General features: G+C 44.2%; 1 protein-coding gene across 3 annotated transcripts in view; it reads left to right on the top strand.

Moving 5' to 3' along the window:
• FAM117B (family with sequence similarity 117 member B) overlaps nt 1–18,268 on the top strand; it is an 86,388-nt gene that overhangs the window by 25,715 nt on the left and 42,405 nt on the right. For 2 of the 3 annotated variants that reach the window (XM_061607963.1, XM_061607962.1), the window contains exons 3-4: nt 10,106–10,198; nt 10,796–10,909. In XM_061607963.1, coding sequence (XP_061463947.1) covers nt 10,106–10,198; nt 10,796–10,909 — 207 coding nt within the window. The remainder of the gene's footprint in view (nt 1–10,105; nt 10,199–10,795; nt 10,910–18,268) is intronic. The other variant, XM_061607964.1, reaches the window with a different exon arrangement.

Raw genomic sequence — 18,268 nt, 5'->3', positions numbered from 1 at the left:
TTTGTTAAATTTTACAAATGTCTGTTTCAAAAATCAAAATGTTAAAGTCTTGGAGACCTGTCACCATGTATATCATGAATAAGTTTCTATTCCACCCTTCCTCCCAGAAGGAGCCAAGGGCGGGAATGTGTAATAGAGACTTGACAGTTCAAGATATAATTAGTACAAATTAACAAACATAATAAGGTAATCCTATTCATGTTTACTCAGATGTAAGACTTGTTGGGTTGAGTAAGGCTTACTCTTAGGTAAAAATGCACAGGATTGCAGGCTAAGAAGGTTAATGGCTCTTGCAGGTGAATTTTTATTGTGTTGTATTGATTCCATCTTCCATCTTGTTTGTTTTCCTTTTTTCCCACTAAAAGTGTATACTAACTCACTTTTGCTTACTCAACAGTGCAAACACTGCTTGTCTACTTTTTTATATATTAAATGCTATTGGGAGGCCATCTTAAAACTATTTACTCTATAATTAAGATTGTAGAAAATAAAGAACTTCTCATTTTTGGGGGTAATGTCATTTCAGGGCACTTTTAACGTAAGATCCATGATGTACATCTTGCTGAAGATGCCAAAATGAAGTCAGAATTTTATTCTAAGGTCTCAGTTTTATATGTTAAAATTAAATCTGACTATGAAAGGTCTGCTTATCTGTGGGATTTTTTAAAAAAAAATCCTGTTAGACTTGCATTTACTTAGCTTAGATTTCAGACTATGCCCACAGAATATCTGACCAGTAAATTAATTAACAGGCTAGTACATGATTGTGTCTGTTTATGTAGATCAGACCAGTTCAAAAAAAATTATGCCCTTTATACAATTTACCTGGGAATAGATAATCTAGAGTTTTGGCCCCAATATGCATCACTTTATATTGCTTACATTAAATTGTTTTTCCCAATGGAGGGATGTAGAAAGTGGAGTCCCCCAAGGATTGTTATTGGGACCTGTGCCTTTTAAATTGTTCATAAATGATCTAGAGTTAGGGGTGATCAGTGAGGTGGCCAGATTTGCTGATGATACTAAATTGTTCAAGGTTAAAACAAAAAGGGATTGTGAGTCCTAAAAGAGCAGAGCAGAGGGAGCTGTCTCAGTTGGTCTACAGGTGAGGAGATATAAGCAAGCCAGCTTTCAGAGAGCAAGCGAACAGGCAGAGCAAACAGGAATTTGACAAAGGAGCTGTAGCGAGGAAAGGAAAAAGGCCAAGAGGGCTCTAAAGCCGTGTGCTCTTAGCCGTGTGCTCTGAAGAGCTCCATAGCAGCTTGATTGGAAGGGGCGTGGCCTGATAGCTATTGGCTTAAGGGCGTGGCCTGAGAACTGCTGAGGGCAACAAGCAGCAGCTGTGTGTGCTGGGACTTTCATTCTGTTTCCTGACTCCTAACAGAGCAGAGCAGAGGGAGCTGTCTCAGTTGGTCTACAGGTGAGGAGATATAAGCAAGCCAGCTTTCAGAGAGGGAGCGAACAGAGCGAGTGAACAGGCAGAGCAATCAGGAGTTTAACAAAGGAGTTCGACAGGGGAGGTCAAGGGGGAGGTTCCTAGGAAAAAGAAAAGAAAAGAAAAAAATTACTAATTCCCTTTGTGCAGTGTTTACCCTGAAGTAGGACAGGACAAAGCACAGGCCATGCCAAAACAAGTAGTTAGAAAGAAACAAAAGGTAGAAGAGAGAATGAATGGGAAGGATGCTCCAATGGTTGTGACCTACAAGGTGTGTGCCATGTTTGTTTTCTTGCCTGAGAACAACATGGCATACACGTGCAACAAGTGCAAGCTCGTGGCATTGTTGGAAGAAAAAGTGAGAGGCCTGGAATGGCAGGTGGCCACACTGAGGACTATAAGAGAAGATGAGGAGTTCTTAGACAGAACGCTGGAACAACAGCAGCAAAGAGAAGTGGAGGTGGAAGAGCAACAGCATGAAGTAGCAGAAGAGGAGACTGCTTTGGAGAGGAGCAACGAAGTGGAGGAAACTTCGTGGGAAAGGGTGACAGTTAGGAGCAGAAGAGCTAGAAGACACCTTTCACCAGTGGAACTATGGAACCTCTTTCAACCACTCGAGGATGAGACTGGAGGGCAGCCTGTGGTGGAAGAATTACAGGAGACCCCGTGTGACAATGAGTGAGAGGCTGAAGCTCAATCAAGCAGAGGCAATGAAACCACGCCCCACAACAAGAGAAGAGTACTAGTAGTGGGAGACTCCCTACTGCAAGGGAACGAAACCCAAGTATGCCGAGAAGATCCGTGGACTCTCCAGATATGCTGTATATCAGGAGGATGGATTAGAGATGTGATGGAAGGGTTGCCATCACTCATCAAGCCCACTGACAGGTATCCCTTTCTCCTCATCCATGTGGGAACAAATGATACTGCCAAACGGAGCTGTGAAGAAATCACATCAGACTATGAAGCTCTGGGAAGGAAACTCAAGGACTTTGGGGCCCAGATAGTTTTTTCATCCATCCTTCCAGTACTTAGAAGAGGAGTAGAAAGGGAAAGGAAAATACTCCGTGTGAATGAATGGCTACGAAGGTGGTGCCGATGTGAGGGATTTGGATTCTGGGACCACGGGCTATGCTTCCTGGAAGATGGACTGCTGGCAAGTGTTGGGTTGCATCTCACAAGGACTGGGAAGAATGTGTTTGGCCACAGCATGGAGAAGTTCATCAGGAGGGCTTTAAACTGAATCCTAAGAGGGAGGGAGACGTAAACTTGGTGGTAACGACTGATGAAGGCTTGTGCACAGTAATGGGAACAGAGAGGTTGGCTCTAATAGGGCCCAGTAACAGTCCTCAGAAAAAACTAGTAAGGAAGCCAAGCCATAAATAACATGGTCTTTGATGTCTGTATACTAATGTGCAGAGCATGGGAAACGAGCAGGACGAACTTGAACTCTTAATACAGGAGGGCAATTACTACTTGATAGGTATAACTGAAACTTGGTGGGATGACTACCATGACTGGAATACAGCAATTGAAGGATATAACTTGTTCAAAAAGAACAGAAGGAATAAAAAGGGAGGTAGAGTCACGCTATATATTAAAAATATATATCCCTGCACAGAAATTCAGGAAGATGAGCTTGGTAGCTCCACCGAGAGTATCTGGATTAAAATTAATGGGGCAAGTAATAAAAGGAATGTAGTGCTTGGAGTCTACTACCGACCACCCAATCAAGGAGAAGACGAGAATGTAAGTTTTGAAAAGCAAATTGCCAATGTTTCAAGGAGTCATGATGTAGTAGTAATGAGGGACTTCAATTATCCTGATATTAGTTGGGAGACAAATTCTGCCAAACACGGCCCCTCCAAGAAATTTCTGACTTGTGTTGGAGATAACTTTCTCCTACAGAAAGTGGAGGAAGCAACCAGAGGATCAGCTATCCTGGACTTGATTCTAACCCGTAGAGATGATTTGGTGGATGAAGTGGCAGTTATGGGAACTCTGGGGGAAAGTGACCACACCATACTTGAATTCTTGATTTTAACAGCAGCAAAAGCTGAGAGTAGCCATACACACACTCTAGACTTCAGGAAAGCTGATTTCAATAAACTCAGAACAATTGTAAGTACGGTTCCATGGCAAGCAACCCTAATGAGAAAAGGAGTCCAAGATGGGTAGGAGTTTCTAAAAAAGGAAATTCTAAAAGCGCAATGGCAAGCAATTCCAACAAGGAAAAAAGGGGGGAAACAGCAGAAGAAGCCAATGTGGCTTCACAAAAAGCTTAGAGATGACCTGAAAACAAAAAAAGACACATACAGAAAGTGGAAAAAAGGCCAGGCCACAAAGAAAGAGTACAGGCAGGTATCACGGAATTGCAGGGATGGTGTCAGGAAGGCTAAAGCTGAAAATGAGTTGAGGTTAGTGAGGGATGCTAAAAGCAACAAAAAAGCTTTCTTCAGGTACATCCATAGTAAAAGACAGAGAAAAGAAATGGTGGCACAGCTACTCAATGAGGATGTCAAAATGATAACAGATGACAAAGAAAAGGCAGAAGTGCTCAGTTCCTACTTTGGCTCAGTCTTCTCCCAAAAAAAGGGTCTATGACCCTCCCGGGAAACATGAAGTGGAAGGGGCAGGATTGGAGCTTGAGCTTGACAAACGGTCAAGGAATACCTAATCACTTTGAATGAGTTCAAATTGGCACGGCCCGATAAACTGCATCCTAGAGTATTGAAGGAACTGGTTGAAGAACTCTCAGAACCAATGTCTTTGCGAAATCATGGAGGACTGGTGAAGTGCTGGATGACTGGAGGAGAGCTAATGTTGTCCCTATCTTCAAAAAGAGCAAAAAGGAGGAACCGGTCAGCCTAACATCAATCCCTGGAAAAACTCTGGAGCAGATTATAAAGCAGTCAATCCGTAAGCACCTTGAAAACAGTGCAGTGATTATTAGAAGCCAACACGGATTTATGAAGAACAAATCCTGTCAAACTAATCCTATCTCATTTTTTGATTGGGTAATCTCCCTTTTAGACTGTGGGAATGCTGTGGACATAATATATCTCGACTTCAGCAAAGCTTTTGACAAAGTGCCCCATGATATTCTGATTAACAAGCGAGCTAAATGTGGGCTGGATAGAACAACTATCAGGTGGATCCACAGCTGGCTCCAGAATCATACTCAAAGAGTGCTTATCAATGGTTCCTTCTCAGACTGGGCGGAAGTAACGAGTGGGGTACCACAGGGCTTGGTCTGGGCCCAGTGCTCTTCAACATTTTTATTAACAACTTGGATGAAGAGGTACAGAGCATGCTTATCAAATTTGCAGATGATACAAAATTGGAGGGCGTAGCTAATACCATGGAAGACAGAAACAAAATTCAAAGGGACCTTGATAGGCTGGAGCATTGGGCTGAAAACAACAGAATGAAATTCAACAGGGATAAATGCAAAGTTCTACACTTAGGAAAAAGAAACCAAATGTACAATTATAAGATGGGGGATACTTGGCTCAACAATACGACATGTGAGAAGGATCTTGGAATTGTCATTGATCACAAGCTGAATATGAGTCAACAGTGTGATGTGGTTGTAAAAAAGGCAAACACTATATTAGGCTGCATTAATAGAAGCAGAGCTTGGAAAAGTTACTTTTTTGAACTACAGCTCCCATCAGTCCAATCCACTGGCCATGCTGGCTGGGGCTGATGGGAGTTGTAGTTCCAAAAAGTAACTTTTCCAAGCTCTGAATAGAAGTGTAGTTTCCAAATCATGTGAAGTATTAGTTCCCCTCTATTCAGCACTGGTTAGGCCTCATCTTGAATACTGCGTCCAGTTCTGGTCTCCGCACTTCAAGAAGGATGCAGACAAACTGGAACAGGTTCAGAGGAGGGCAACGGGACTAGAACTGGTACAGAACACGGCAGCGCACCTGATTAAAGGCAGCCGCCGGTGAGATCATATCACTCCAGTGCTAAAAGGGTTGCATTGGTTATCAGTTGCTTACCAGGTCCAATTCAAGGTGTTGGTTTTGACCTTTAAACCCCTATACAGTCTCAGCCCAGTCTATCTAAAGGAGAGCCTCCAGCATCATCAGCTATGCCGCCCAACAAGATCAGCCTCAAAAGACCTTCTCTCCATCCCATCAGTCAAAACAGCCAAAGTGGTGAGGACTAGAGAGAGGGCTTTTTCAATTGTGGCCCCCACCCTGTGGAATTCCCTCCCAAGATCTCCGCCATGCCCCTTCTATGATGAGCTTCTGCTGGGCCTTGAAGACCTGGCTCTTCAGGCAGGCTTTTGGGGTGGGTTAGATTTTATCTTCATTGTTTTTAGATTTTTAATGCCTACGTATTGTATGCTTACGTTGTATGTCGCCCAGAGTGTCTGGATAGCCAGCCAGATGGGCGACTAATAAATTCAATAAATAAATAAATAAACAAACAGAATCCAAGTCCTATGAGGAGAGACTGAAAGAACTGGGCATGTTTAGCCTGGAGAAGGGAAGACTGAGGGGAGATATGATAGCACTCTTCAAGTACATGAAAGGTTGTCACAAACAGCAGGGCCGGGATCTCTTCTCAATCATCCCAGAGTGCAGTACACGGAATAATAGGCTCAAGTTTCAGGAAGCCAGATTTCGACTGGACATCAGGAAAAACTTCCTAACTGTTAGAGCCATACAACAATGGAACCATTACCTAGAGAGGTAGTGGGCTCTCTGACACTGGAGGCATTCAAGAGGCAGCTGGACAGCCATCTGTCAGGAATTATTTGATTTGGATTCCTGCACTGAGCAGGGGGTTGGACTTGATGGCTTTATAGTCCCCTTCCAACTCTACTATTCTATGATTCTAAGAGCTCCAAAAAGACTTCTCCAGACTGAGTGAATGGGCGTTAAAATAGCAAATACAATTCCGTTCAAGCCAGTGTAAAGTTATGCATATTGGAACAAAACATCTTAATTTCACATATATGCTTATGGGTTCTGAACTGGCAGTGACTGATCAGAAACAAGACCCTGGGATCATAGCTGATAGCTCAGTGAAGATGTCAACCCAGTGTGTGGTAGCTGTGGAAAATTCCATGGTAGGGATCATTAGGAAACGTATTGAAAACAAAACTGCCAATGTCATAATGCCATTATATACAGTGCCTTGCAAAAGTAATCAGACCTCTGACCAGTGCTCTCATATTACTGAGTTACAAATGGTACATTGTAATTTCGTTCTGTATATTTTATTTTGAAACACTGAAACTGAAAAATCAATTACTGTGAGGTGACATTGGTTTTATGTTGGGAAATGTTTGTAAGAAACATAAACTGAAACAGCAACATGAGATGTTGGATTAGGTGGGCCATGGGCGTGATCCTGCTGGCTCTTCCTATGTTCTTATATATTCCTCTTACATGTCTGACAAAACATTACTTGATGGTATATTTTGCTGAGGCTGTATGGGACAAGATACCACTGAAAGATAGATATTTTTTTAAAAAAATTCAAGTTTCTTTCAGGTTGATGGAATATTTTTAAAGAGCCAGTCACACTCTGCTTGTGACATGGTTAAATTCAATTTCATCAAGTCTCACTCCTATTTTCTTGTATGTTGGTTGCAATTGTTCTCTTTTCGACTGTGATATTTTTGTAATTGCTTTTTGTCAGTTTATTTGATTCTCAAATGGGGTATTGAGACATGGTGTTCCCTATTTTATCATTAATTGTTGCACTATGTGTCTTAATAGAAAAAAACCAGAAAAAACAGCAGATGTACTTGATTCAGTACCATCGCAGCTTGTGATATATTCTTGTTTGAACCATTTGGAAAATTAAAGTAAAATTTCCAAAGCTGAAAAATTGTTTGTTGAACTTCTTGTGAACTCATTAATTAAGACTGAGGTTAAGGGAGATAAACCTAGGGCTAATTTTTGTGAGTAATTACTCCAAATGTTTAATACTGCTTTTGTAGATACAAGAAATGTAGTATCATATGGATTTTTCTTCGGTTTAAATGCGTGTAATTCCATGGTCGTTTCTTGTTTAATGCCTGTTCAGCCTTTAGTAATATGTTGTTGCTATCTCCAAACCAATCCATAATCGAAGACTGTTTATAGCTTCATAATACCTTATGTTGGATATGCCCAGCCGGCCATTGTTCCTCTTTTAATTTAAGTTTTCATTAGTCATTCTGTTTGGTTTATCTGACCAATAAATTTCATTATCCTTTTCTGAAGCTGTTTTTAAAATTTTCCATGTCCAAGTAGGAGTGTTGTAAATGATATTTTTGGGAGGGTAATCATGGAGATTGCAGCTGTTTTCCCCATCCATGATAGCTTGTATTTTTCCCATTTGTTAAAGATTATTTTCCATTTGTACCATCATTCTTTTATAGTTATGTCTTTTATAATTTGCAAGTTTGTTTTACTCTTCCATTGCAGACCCATATTAGGCATTTCTCTGTTCTCAGTCAGGTTAATTCCAAAGCATTCTTATTTAGTTGTATTAATTTTGTATCCAGAGGTTTCACTATATAATTTTAATATTTTTAAATTTTCATCAATAGATGTTTCAGATTGCATTAGACTCAATGCTATATCATCTGTGTGAAATGTTGTTTTGAACTTTTCTGTGCCGTATTTAATGCCTTTTATTTGTTGATTATTTCATATCAGTCCATTTGTTTTGACCATTTTGAACAATTTATCATTGACAGACATAGCAACCTCACTGATCACTCTTAACACTAAATCATTTATGAACTAGTAAAAAAGCCTAGGTCCCAATACTGATCCTTGGGGGAACAACACTTTCTACATTCCCCCATTGGGAGAACTGTCAATTTATTGCTACTTTCTGCTTCTTAACCGTTTGGACCCACTGATTTGTCAGGGTTTTGTGTTTCTTTCAATAAGGCCCTAGAACTTCATCTCTTGCCCTCATTATTTACCTCAATTCCTCAGCCTTCCTTCCTATGAAAGTTAATTCAGGCACGGAGATCTGCTCTAAATCTTCTGGTGTAAAGACAGATACAAAATAATTCATTCAGCTTCTGTTCAGTCTTCTTATCCTCATTTAGCACACCTTTGACGTCTCCTGCTGCTAATGATTTTTTTTTTTTTGGTCTTTATGTTCTCAGCAGTGTGCTGCTCAAATTCTTTTTTTTAAATATATACTTTATTGTCCACTTGGCATTTCTTTCACCAATGTTTGTGTTCCTTTTTGTTCTCGTTTGGACAAGACTTCCATTTACATCCTCTTGGTCTTCGTGGAATCTTTCTTGATGTGTGGTATACATTCTAGACTTCTGATACTGTCAGTCTAAACAACTCCGAAGCATTTTGGAGAGGTTTAATCCTCTTGACTTTGCCTTTCAATTTCCTTTTTACCATTCCCTCTTTTGAAGTGAAATGCATCAGTGCTGGGTTTTCTATTGTCTATTTGCATATATTGAATTTGATAGCACTATGGTCACTGTTCCCAGTTTGTTCAACAACACTTAACATCATGCACCAGGTCCTGGGCACCACTAAAGTACAGGGTTGCTGTCCCTGTGGTTCCAAGGGCACAGTCATGTTGGGTATCTAGAAATATTACCTCATTGTCATAAGTGTATCCCACACATACCCAGTCTATGTGAGGGTAACTGAAGTCACCTTTTACAACATTTCCTTTTGGATGTCTCCTTGATTTCATTCTCCTTCTCCAGATAACCCTGAGCATTTTCATCAAGAGGACGATAGAACATCCCCAGTACTAAATTACTTCTGGGGTCCAGTATCGCCACCCACAATGATTCTGTGGAGGAGTCTACCCCTTTTGGGATTTCTAGCTTGTTGGACTCTGTCTTCTTTGACATTCAGAGCAAGACCACCTCCAGTACACCTTTCCCTGTCTTTCCTATAGAATTTGTATCCAGAGATAACAAACAATAAAAACCTAACTGACTTACAAGCTTTTAGTCTAGTGGTGCCTGAGTTTACTTTTTCCTTCTGCATCCCAATCCGTTTTCCTTCTGCATTTTGTCTTTTAGGTTGTAAGCTTGACAGGTCTTATCTTTGACATTGGTATGCTGCTCTGGAGTGTTTTTTGGATGAAAACCGGGATAAAAATGCTTTAAATAACTAATTTATACACTAGCTAGGAGCATAATTGAAGCCTCTCTGAAGATGCACCCCACATGCTTTGCATTATAGAATTTCTTTCTACTTAAGGCAATGATGAATTTAAGGTTTTCAGTTTGGCACTCTCTGCACAAGAGCTACACCTTTCTAGGATCAATGGCTGGTAGTTTGTAGATTGAGCAGTGTTTCTCCATGTGATGGAAAGTGAATAACTGTGACAGTTTTATTGCAAAGTATGATACTCAGAAAAACAGTGTGTATGATCTATTGTGCCATTTTTGTAATGCTTCATTTAATTTGTCAGCTATTTTTGCACTGGTTTTTGTTTTGTTTTGTTTTAAAAGCTGGCTATAACTCAGTCTGGTCATGTCCTGACTTTAAAGAGATCATGAGTACATGTACCCATTTGTTAAGATTTCTTTATAATCCAGGTTATTTTCAAAGGATGTTTGATATAACTGATTTTTTCAATTTAAAAAATGATTTGAGCCAATTTGCTTCAAGTCAGCTTCTGATTTTAAATTTTTAGAATATTTTTTTTCTTTTTTCTTAGACTGAGAGTGCTTGGGCTGAAGAATATTTGGAAAAGAAGAAAGGATCTCATAAGCGCTCAGCATCTTGGGGTAGCACAGACCAACTCAAAGAGGTTGAGAAATATGTTGAACTATACTTGTCTCAAGACATGCAATAATTGCAAATGCCTGTACATTTTTTTCATAGTATATGAAAATGATAACCATATTCTCTCATAACATGAGGTGAGGAACCTCAGACCTGGAGGCCAATTGCAGCTCTCCAAGCCTCTCTATGTGGCCCTTGAAACTCACCCCCCTGCCCTCCTTTGCTTCTGGCCAAGGTCACTGCTGACATGTAGGAAGGTTGCCCATAAGGGAATCTGGGCATCACCCTGAAAAAGGTTCCTCACCCCTACACTGCATTAACAAGAGAACTATAACAGCCCTTCTAAACATATCCCCTAGGGCTATTCCTGCCAGTAGCTTGGGTTCACCAAAGCTATAACGAAGGGATGCAGATGCAACTCAGTAGGCATCCCTATTCATCTTCTGGCCGGCATGCCTCTGATGGGGAGGGAGAATATGCTTGTTAACATTAGTAATCTCGTGCACTGTTCCTAAACATTGCTCACTGTGGTAGTAAGAATACTTAATATGAATTGTGACATGATTATTCAGAATTTTTGTTATAAATTGTACAGCGAAACCTAAGTTGTTTGTTGTTTCAGATTGCCAAGCTGCGCCAGCAACTGCAAAGAAGTAAACACAGCAGCAGGCATCATCGGGACAAAGAGAGACAGTCTCCATTCCATGGTAATCATGCAGCCATTAACCAATGCCAGGTAAGATCGAGATAGTTAGCGTAAAACTTAGTAAGAGTTAATCCCAGGGACATTCACAATATCTCAGGTGCTGTGTCAAAAGAAGGTTCATCAAATGTCTGAAGGCACTGGAGGTGGCTGGAAAAAGATTATAACAAAATAAATGAAATTCAGCTTTATGGCTGAACAAACTATTGCTTCAGATTTGAGTGCCCTGCACAACGTGAAAATCAGCATTTGTAATATATTGGAGTGAGAGAAAAAAGGTAAGTCTTGGTGTGATTGGTATGTTTTGTAAATAATGAACCCTGACACCTGGGTGCTTCACCCAAATCTGTTTTTGGTTCTGAACCTTCAGCAGGTGTTGTGTGGGTAGTTATAAACTCAAATGACGTAGAAACAAAGGTTAAAATTATCAAGCCAAACTCTGTGCCTAAGCAAATCACATGTTAAACTCCAAGGCATGTTTGTAGTCTAGAAAAATAAATTCACTAACTGAATTTACTGTAACATTATGAATCTTGTATTCCTCAGCAACAGAAGATTCAAATCATAGGTGCTGCCACCTTGGGAGTGGGGGGAGCCAAAGGGAATTGCTGAGGTGATGGGACAGAGGCATAACATTAATGGTTTCTGACTAGTGCTGGAATCTCAAGGCCTGCTACAACGCCTGCACCAAAGGAATGAGGCATAAGCCAATGCAAAGGGATTTCCATAATTGTGGAGCCATCCCCGTGAAGTCACTTCTTCTTCTGTGCACCAGCCTAACCAGTCTTATTAGTGAGCATGCAAGAAGGGCATCCGAAGCAGATCTTGATTTTGAGGAAATACTATATGCATGAAGACTGTCCTTCAGAAAACTTTCATCTTGTGCCAAGACAATTTAGGATTTACTTTGTCCTCTTAATAGAAGAATATGAACTGTGAGCTCCAGTTTCATTGGTTTTCCTATTTTCCTCAGGTGGTCTTACATCATGTGGGATATAGCGCCATCTAGTGTCTGAAGGCAAGAATTGATCGAAGTCAAGACCTGGGGCATCCAGTCCCTCCCACTCCAGTTCATTCTTGCCTTCCTTCATTCGAGGCGTTTGGATCTTCTGTAGCGTATAGTTTGTGGTTGAGTGTGGGAGTTCTGATTCCTTATTCCTTCTGTTTCCTCCCCTCCTTCACCCCTTTGTATTTTCTTGGGACGTTTGTTGGGGGGATTTTCCGATTTGTTTTTGGCTTACCTTTGGACTTATTTTTTCCTTTCAAGTGGTCTCGTTTCCCCCCCTCCCGTTTTTTCAGTCCCTTTTGGGGAAGCTTCAGTGGCTACCGTTCCCTCGTTGGGCTCAAGCTAGTCAATTTCGAGCCCCTTGTGAGCCTCGCCTCGCCTGAGAGCTGCAGCTTCGGCTCTCTCTCTTCAGTATTTTTGTTTCCATGTCGCTGTCTCCCCTCCACAGGCTGTGACCGTTTTTTGTTGGGCTCACCTCTCCTTTGGGACGAGCCTGCCTGAGAGCTGCAGCTGCGGCTCTCCCTCTTCAACCTTTTTTGTTTCCTTGCCACCGCCTCCCTTCTCAGGCAGCGGCCGTTTTATATTTGTGCTTCCTACTTGTTGGGAGCCGTGGCTGCGGTTCCCTGGGCTGCTTTTGCCGCCAGCTTAGTTCACGGCGGCGGCTTGTTTTTTGTTGCGGCTCTATTTAGCAGGCCATGGTTTGGAGCTCGCTACAGTGGCTCCTCTTGCTGGCCTGTCTCTGCCTTGAGGCTCCTGAGGTGGCCGTCGGAAGACTCCCCCCCCCGGCTCTTTTTTGCAGTTGTAAAGGGGACCGCGTCCCGTTCTCTGCACTGTGCTACTGCCGCCGTTAGAAGCACGCGGAGGCTGTTTTTTCCTCTTTGACTGGATTCCTTTCCAAGTCTGCTGCTGATCCTTAGACCGCCATTGCATAGCCGCTTTCCTGGACCCCATTTTCTTTTGTCTTTTTCCTGCTCTTGCAGCGGGCGCCATTTTGCCTACCCCTTTCTTCACTCCCTTTCTCTTCGACTCTGCTGGCTTCCCGCTGTGTGTCATAGTGTGACATAATTCAGAGTAGTTTGGACCGTTTCTTATTTTTCACATACTTGGCTCCGCAATTGCTGCATTGTGCATTTGGGACTACCCAGCTGAAGGCGCGTGCCAAAGTACCTGGCCACACTGCACCCCCCACCTCTGTGCGTGTGTTGCTGTTAGCCCCTCACCACACCGCACCCCCCACCTCTGTGCATGTGTTGCTGTTAGCCCCATGCCACACCGCACCCCCCCACCTTTGTACGTGTGTAGGTGATATATTTACATAGACTGCATATCTGTGCCTGCACAATGGCGGACCAACACCAATTTATTTATTTATTCGATTTCTTAGTCGCTCATCTGGCTGGCTACCCAGCCACTCTGAGCGACGTACAAAGCAAAAAAAATATAAAACATCAAAAACACCAAACACTAAGCAAGAAAGCTAAACAATAACATAGAGACTAACTCAGTTACAATAAGGCTTCTCATCTGTATAGTCCAAAAAGTGCGCCTTCAGATGGAAACTCGTGATATGAGTCTTCCCACCCTCGCACAAAGACCGGTGTGAGTGAGAGTCCATATGCAAGACCAAAAAACAACACCCCCTCTTGATCTCAGCATCCAACATCCAGTACATTCAACGGGGGGGGGGGCGGCGGCAAACAAACCCCTTCAAGTCGGACTAACAGGGAAGTTCTCTTCAGAAGCCAACAACAAAGGCATTAAGATGTAAATACTGCCGATATTAAGGGCAAGCAGACAGAGGTCAGATGGTAAGATAGTGGCGGCTGCAGGGGCGCTCCCCCGCCCTCAGCATTCACCAAAAGATCATCGCAACAGCATGGTGTTCCCAGGGACAGGCCACGGCACCAGACCCGCCGAAAGACCCCAGCCCCAGCCCAGCTCCAGCCCGGCTTGATGCGACGGCGGCGGCAGCAGCCCGGTGCAGATGAAAGCACCAAGCTGCATCCCGGTCAGGTACGAGGGAGACGGCATAAAGAGGGGGGAGGCTGCCCCGTATTTCCAGTATGTTGTAGCCTCCGACAAGGGGCATTTATATAGAAAATTACCCCATAAAAGCCGTCAGTGGTGGAGCTCCCTCGTCCGTAGCTGTTGCACCTCCGCCATTTTAGACTGTGTTGGTGTGCAAAGCCCACCAAGAGGCACATTCGTCTGGGACAAAGCAGCCTTGCAAGACCTCACATCACAAGTCTGCTAAGCTAAAACAACTCAGGCTTCACGCCAAGGCAGTGGCTAAAACCAAGCATCTGTCTAGCCACAGTGCCACCATGCAGCCTCGGTATATCTCCATTCCACCTTCTGATGCTGCTGGCCAGGAAGGTTTAACAGACCTCTTTCACTCGCCAGCTGGGTTGTCTGAGGATGACTTCGAGGGTTTTCCTAACCAGCCTGTGGACTGCCCCTCTGAAACCATTTTACCACCTGTGACTCATACGTCTCACCAGTCCAGTGAGCCCCCTGCAGCTGTGCCTCAACAAGGGCTACCGCCTGCTTCTTTACTAGGGCTACAGTTGTCTCCTGAATTCCTTTTGCAACTAAAGGATATGTTGAGCTTCTTAGCACAAGAGCAGTCTATAGTACAAATGGTTCCAGTACTTCAGCACAGTGAACAACAACATTCTCCGTGTGGCTGTAGTGATGTGGTCCCTCCTGCCTCACCTAACCTATTTGATGTCGTTAGAGGCAGGATCGGAGATGAGATTCCCGGTTTGGAGGATCCAGCATATTCTCTCCAAGCCGAGGGGGATGAGTGGAGTGATGATGCAGAACTCGAGGAGGACACGTCCTATCGTCTATTTGATACGACCAACTCTTCCCCTCGCTCGTAGAGTTCTGGGCACGTTAGGAGTTCAGACTCTACAGCCTGAATCTGACACCCCTCCAATCAAAGGGTCCAAAGTCCTCAAGTCTCCCAAATCTACAATTTACTACCTTCCTGTGCCAGACCCCATCAGCAAACTGGCCAAAGAAGAGTTAGATCACCCGCTGCAGGCACACCGCTTTTCTGTTATGGCCAAGAGACTCTATGCACTGGCCCGGACTTCATGAATCGCTTGAACATCCCAGGCATCGACAAGCCGGTCTCTAGTTTGATTTCGAGATCCCTCCTGCCAAAAGAAGGGAACTCACAACTAAAGGACCCCTTTGAACGCCACATGGACTATGCTCTGCGTAAAAGCCATGAGGCTACCGCCTTTACCGTTCAGGCATCCGCTGCTGCTTCCATCTTTTCTAGAGTGTCTATGATGTGGCTGGACGAACTCTTAGATGATCCCAGTCTAGACCCTGTAAAGCTCAGGAAGGGCCTGATCAAATTACATAAGACTGCAGCATTCGTGGCCAATGCAACATTAGATGCCACTCAGCTGGGAGCGCGAGTCCTAGCTTCACAGGTGGTAGCTCGGCGTATGCTTTGGCTCAGACACTGGGACGCTGACTCTACAGCCAAGGGCAACTTGTCAAGGGCGCCTTTCTCTGGGTCATTACTTTTCGGAGAGGAAGCCCTCAAGGCGGTCTTGGTAGACCCAAAGGACAGCCGAAGACCAGTGTCGGCCACATCCAAGAGGTAGGATCGTAGGCCGTTTAGACCAGTGGTTCTCAACCTTTTTTTGCTCCATTCCCCCCTTTCACCATTGTTCAGAATATAATTCCCCCCTTCCCAAGATAGTCTCTCATAGTGTGTTGACATTTCGCGAGTGGTGGTGGTGTTTCTCATGAGAGAAAAATGTCTTAGTTTATATTATAACAGAATTTCTTGGAGCACTTTCTGGTCTTTAAATAATAATTTAATTTTGCAAATGAAAATAATGCTGCATGTTCAAGAATCGATTTTAATCTGTGACATTCAATAAACTTTATTGAATGTCGCAAATTAAAAACAAACTACAATTTTACAGATTGTACATAATCTACAGGACATCACACTTTGCTGAATAGTGGTCCCAATTCCCCCCCTGGAACCCTAAAATTCCCCCCCGGGGGGGAATTCCCCCCTTGTTGAGAACCCATGGTTTAGATGTTTCACCCCATACTGCTCCTTTCAGCCCTTTCGAAGAGCGCGGCCTGGGGGATGGGGACGCGATTATCGATCTTCTGATTTCCGTCCCTCCAGAGGAACCTGGAACAGACAACGATTCCAGGGCAGAATCCAGAACCGGGGAAGTCAGGGGGCCTCAGGTTCATCATATGGCAGAGGAGCTCGTCAGCGCAAGCAATACTGTTACTTTTCCTGTTGGGGGCAGATTGCTACAGTTTGCAAGTCGCTGGTTGCGTCTGACAGGTCGCTTGGGTCAGAGATCTCTTCACTCATGGTTACGAACTGGAGTTTTGGATAACCCCTCCGGACAGATTTATCCCCTCCATCCTTCCCAGAGTTCGAGACAGGCGCCAGATCATGCTGGAAGCCATCGCCCATCTTCTCGACATTGTGGCAATAGAACTGGTACCATTGGTGGAGAGAGCACAGGGCATTTACTCTCTCCTGTTTGCAGTTCCCAAGCGAGATCTGTCATGGAGGGCGGTGTTGGACCTCAAATTTGTCAACCGTTTCGTGAAATATCAACGGTTCAAGATGGAGTCCCTGGCGTCAATTATAGAGGCTCTACACAAAGGGGACTTTCTGGTTTCCATAGACCTGAAGGAAGCACACCTCCATCTGCCAGGCCCACAGACGTGTCTGCGATTTGCCTTCGGCCCCCACCACTTTCAATATTGGGCAATGCCTTTTGGACTCTCGTCGGCCCCAAGAGTCTTCACCAAAGTGCTACTCACCCTGGTGGCTTACCTCCGCCTCCAGGGTGTTCACATTTACCTGTATTTGGATGATCTGTTAATTCGGGCAAGTTCCAGGGATCTGTCCCTCTCTCACATTCGCTCTGCCCTCTCGGTTCTGTGCACCCATGTTTGGCTTGTCAGCCACGACAAAAGCCAACTTCAGCCAACTCAGAGACTGCAACATCTGGGCGCAATTTTAGACACCACACAGGCCATGGTCTTTTTATCACCAGACCGGATTACGACCATCAGAGGCTTTGCACCTCGTATGTCGATCAAGGGCAGACCTGATACTTCTGGCAAGGGCTCTGGGGATGTTTGTCTCAACCATCCACATCGTACCATGGGCTCGACACCACACTCGGCCCTTACAGTGGGTTTTGATCCCCTTCCAGCAGGACATTGCCACGTCCAACCACCGGTCAATCCACCTGCATCCATCTCTGCGGGCCTCCTTCCATTGGTGGGCGACAGTCAAAAATCTCAGACAGGGAACCCCGTTCTGAGAACCAGACAGAACTGTACTAATGACAGATGCCAGTCTGTCCGGATGGGGGGTCCACTGCAATTCCCAATATGTTCAGGATGTTTGGTCCAGAGCAGAAGCAAGTCACAATATCAACTGGCTGGAACTGAGAGCAGTCCATCTGGCTCTTCGGCGTTTTCAACCTCTGTTCCTTCCGGACCATGTACTGATTCGCACGGACAATACCTGTGTAAAATCACATCTGAATAGGCAAGGGGGCACCAGGTCACAGTGCCTCCAGACGGAGGCTTCTCAACTCTTCAACTGGGCCGAAATACATCTAATTTCACTGAGAGCAGAACATCTCAGTGGCGTTTTAAACGTTGTGGCCGACTGGCTCAGCAGACAACAGGTGATCCTGGGAGAATGGAAGCTTCACCCCATGGTGTTCAGCCTTCTCCAATGACGGTTTGGCATCCTCTCGATGGACCTGTTTGCCTCCAGTCACAACTACCAGCTACCTCGCTACTTCTCCAGGTATCTGGACACCAATGCGGAATCGGTAGATGCACTGTTGGCTCAGTGGCCAGCAGGCCTCCTATATGCCTTTCCCCCAATACCGCTACGGAGCAGGACCCTCAGGAAGCTGCGCCATGAAAGGGCCCGTCTGGTTCTGATAGCCCCATACTGGCCTCGTCAGCCGTAGTTCTCTGATCTGCTCTCCCTTTCAGTGACGGACTCTTGGAGGTTGCCACAGACCAGATCTCCTCTCTCAGGGTCCGATTTGGCATCCGGATCCCGAATGGCTCAATCTGACAGTGTGGCATTTGAACGGGGACATTTGATTCGTTCAGGACTGTCTCAGGAAGTTGTGGACACAATTCTCGCGTCTCGAAAACAGTCAACCTCTCGTGTCTACCAGAGCACTTGGTTTGCCGTCTCTAGCTGTTGTGATTCTCAGAACGTACAACCATCTCAGGCTAATGTTCAACAGCTACTGCAATTTCTACATAGAGGCCTGAAGATGGGACTTAAACCTAACACCTTGCATTGCCATGCTGCCACCATATCTATTCTTTCTGTCACATCT

Source organism: Rhineura floridana, chromosome 2 (genome assembly GCF_030035675.1).
Source record: "Rhineura floridana isolate rRhiFlo1 chromosome 2, rRhiFlo1.hap2, whole genome shotgun sequence".
Taxonomy (NCBI): domain Eukaryota; kingdom Metazoa; phylum Chordata; class Lepidosauria; order Squamata; family Rhineuridae; genus Rhineura; species Rhineura floridana.
The sequence above is the reverse complement of the archived record's forward strand: the minus strand, read 5'-3'. Positions and strand labels throughout refer to the sequence as shown.